The sequence below is a fragment of the Carlito syrichta genome, unplaced genomic scaffold (genome assembly GCF_000164805.1).
Source record: "Carlito syrichta isolate Samal-C Ts95f unplaced genomic scaffold, Tarsius_syrichta-2.0.1 Scaffold315896, whole genome shotgun sequence".
Lineage (NCBI taxonomy): Eukaryota > Metazoa > Chordata > Mammalia > Primates > Tarsiidae > Carlito > Carlito syrichta.
This window is the reverse complement of record NW_007259992.1, coordinates 366,380-366,804: the sequence shown is the minus strand read 5'-3', so window position 1 is coordinate 366,804 and position 425 is coordinate 366,380. Positions and strand designations below refer to the sequence as shown.

At 45.2% G+C, this 425-nt stretch overlaps 1 protein-coding gene across 1 annotated transcript in view; it reads left to right on the top strand.

The window, feature by feature from the left end:
• Positions 1 to 425, top strand: part of AURKC (aurora kinase C) — a 6,901-nt gene that overhangs the window by 4,769 nt on the left and 1,707 nt on the right. The window contains exon 5 of the mRNA XM_008073487.1: positions 144 to 292. Within this exon, the coding sequence (XP_008071678.1) occupies positions 144 to 292 (149 nt within the window). The remainder of the gene's footprint in view (positions 1 to 143; positions 293 to 425) is intronic.

Below are 425 nucleotides of genomic sequence, written 5' to 3'. Positions count from 1 at the left end.
AGCGGCCACTGCACTCCAGTCTGGGTGACAGAGTGAGACTCCACCTCAAAAAAAAAAGAAAAAAAAAGTATGATGTGTATCCTGCTTCATAGGGAAGTGGTGATGGGCTTCATTTCCAGATCACCTTTTCATTGCTCTCGCAGATAATGGAGGAGCTGGCAGATGCCCTGACCTACTGCCATGATAAGAAAGTGATTCACAGGGACATTAAGCCAGAGAACCTGCTGCTAGGGTTCAGGGGTGAGGTGAAGATTGCAGATTTTGGCTGGTCTGTGCACACCCCTTCTCTGAGGTAGGTCATTTGGTGGTGGTGGGTTGAGTTCTAAGTGCCAGCTGGGAATGATCCAGTTTAATTTATTCCGTGTGGAAGACCCAGATACAAACCTGGGTTTCTATTTGGATATTGCTTTTTTTTTTTTTTTTTT